Genomic DNA, 1,454 nt, shown 5'->3' on the forward strand with positions numbered 1-1,454 from the left:
TCCAAACATCAGTGAAATGGAATCTTTCTCAGGGCCACTCTTACCAAACACCCAGCTCAACAACAGAACTGCAGTTACACACACAGGTGTATTTGACTCATGAGGAACTGAGACACAGGAAGAGAGGTCACCTCAGAAGGGCCTCTCCAATTGAGCAACTCTCCCTCTGAGAGAACTGCACCTGAACTTTCAGTCCATGCTGTCTGAAGAGGCTGCTTCTGAGTCAGTCAGCAAATACAGTCTCCTTTGGCTACAGTTTGGGTTGTGTTTCCCACTACCCTCACTAGTTTGAGTCTAAATGCCCAGCTGGAGGAGGCATCCTGAGTGCCCTGTCTCTGCCTGGTACCACAGAGGACTGAGTCTGACATCCAGATGGAGGCAGCAGAAGGATGCTAGGGGAGTGGCCCCAGTCAGAGGGAAGATGAAGGAGGCAGAAGCCACCCACAGCCAGCATGGAAAACCAAGTCTACATGGTTACAGCTTAACAAGACAACAACATTTTTGTTTTCCTCTCTGTCAACCAGAGATGAGAAAGGGAGAAAGACACAGAATCCATTGGAAAACAAAACAAACAAAAGCCCTCACTCTGACAATTCAGATATTATTAGGTAAAGAACATGCACTATTGGACAAAGTTGGTTGGTGTAAATTACCGTTACATGAACAAATCCCTCGTAGCCTTGAATATACTGGGCAATTTCCTCTGAGGATTTCTTACTTTGAAGAAATTCACATCTATAATTTAAAATATAATTAAAATGTACCCCTATAAGTAGACATGTTCTACATTCCAAGGAGCACTTGACAAACCTATTGAATTATTGGAATTTATATATCAGTAGAACAGTCAAAAAATTGCTCCAATAGCATGCACAAGACGTGAGCAGGCCTGAGAGTGAGAGGAGGAAATGGACACAAGGCCCCCACCCCTAACCAGGCACTATTTGGAAGTGACAACTATTGATAAATGGAAGATCACTTTCTCCAGTGGCATGCCACTGGGTATACCAACGCACTAATGCACTCCAGCGCAGGACCCATGCCCAGGAATAGTTGGCCAACACAAAACAAACTACACATTGTTGTAGTAGGTATTTTTCTCCCCCTCCCTTTTTTTTACTCTTTTTTTTTTATTGTTTTGATTTTTGGGTGCATTTGTGGGGAGGGTGTTGAAACAAGGAGAGAAAGTACATGACCTTGGCTGAGTAGGAAGTGGGAAGGATCTCAGAAGAGTTGGAGGAAGGGGAAACATGATCAAAATTATTGTATTAAAATTTTAAAAAATTACCTTACTCATGAGAATTACAAGTGTTCTGATAGGATTATTTATTTATATTAATGACAGCACGTGCAGCTATTTAAAATTGAATCTTCACATTACTTTTGTTTTTATTTTAAAATGAGGTGCCCCTGTGTTGTCCAGCTCACGGTAAACTCCTGGGCTAAAGCAATCT

At 42.2% G+C, this 1,454-nt stretch overlaps 1 protein-coding gene across 1 annotated transcript in view; it reads right to left on the reverse strand.

Annotated features, from left to right (window-relative positions):
- LOC110315867 (baculoviral IAP repeat-containing protein 1a-like) overlaps positions 1–1,454 on the reverse strand; it is a 20,777-nt gene that overhangs the window by 1,695 nt on the left and 17,628 nt on the right. Inside the window, exon 4 of the mRNA XM_021189809.2 lies at positions 654–735. Coding sequence (XP_021045468.1) covers positions 654–735 — 82 coding nt within the window. The remainder of the gene's footprint in view (positions 1–653; positions 736–1,454) is intronic.

This window comes from Mus pahari, unplaced genomic scaffold (assembly GCF_900095145.1).
Source record: "Mus pahari unplaced genomic scaffold, PAHARI_EIJ_v1.1 scaffold_11063_1, whole genome shotgun sequence".
In the NCBI taxonomy this organism is placed as follows: domain Eukaryota; kingdom Metazoa; phylum Chordata; class Mammalia; order Rodentia; family Muridae; genus Mus; species Mus pahari.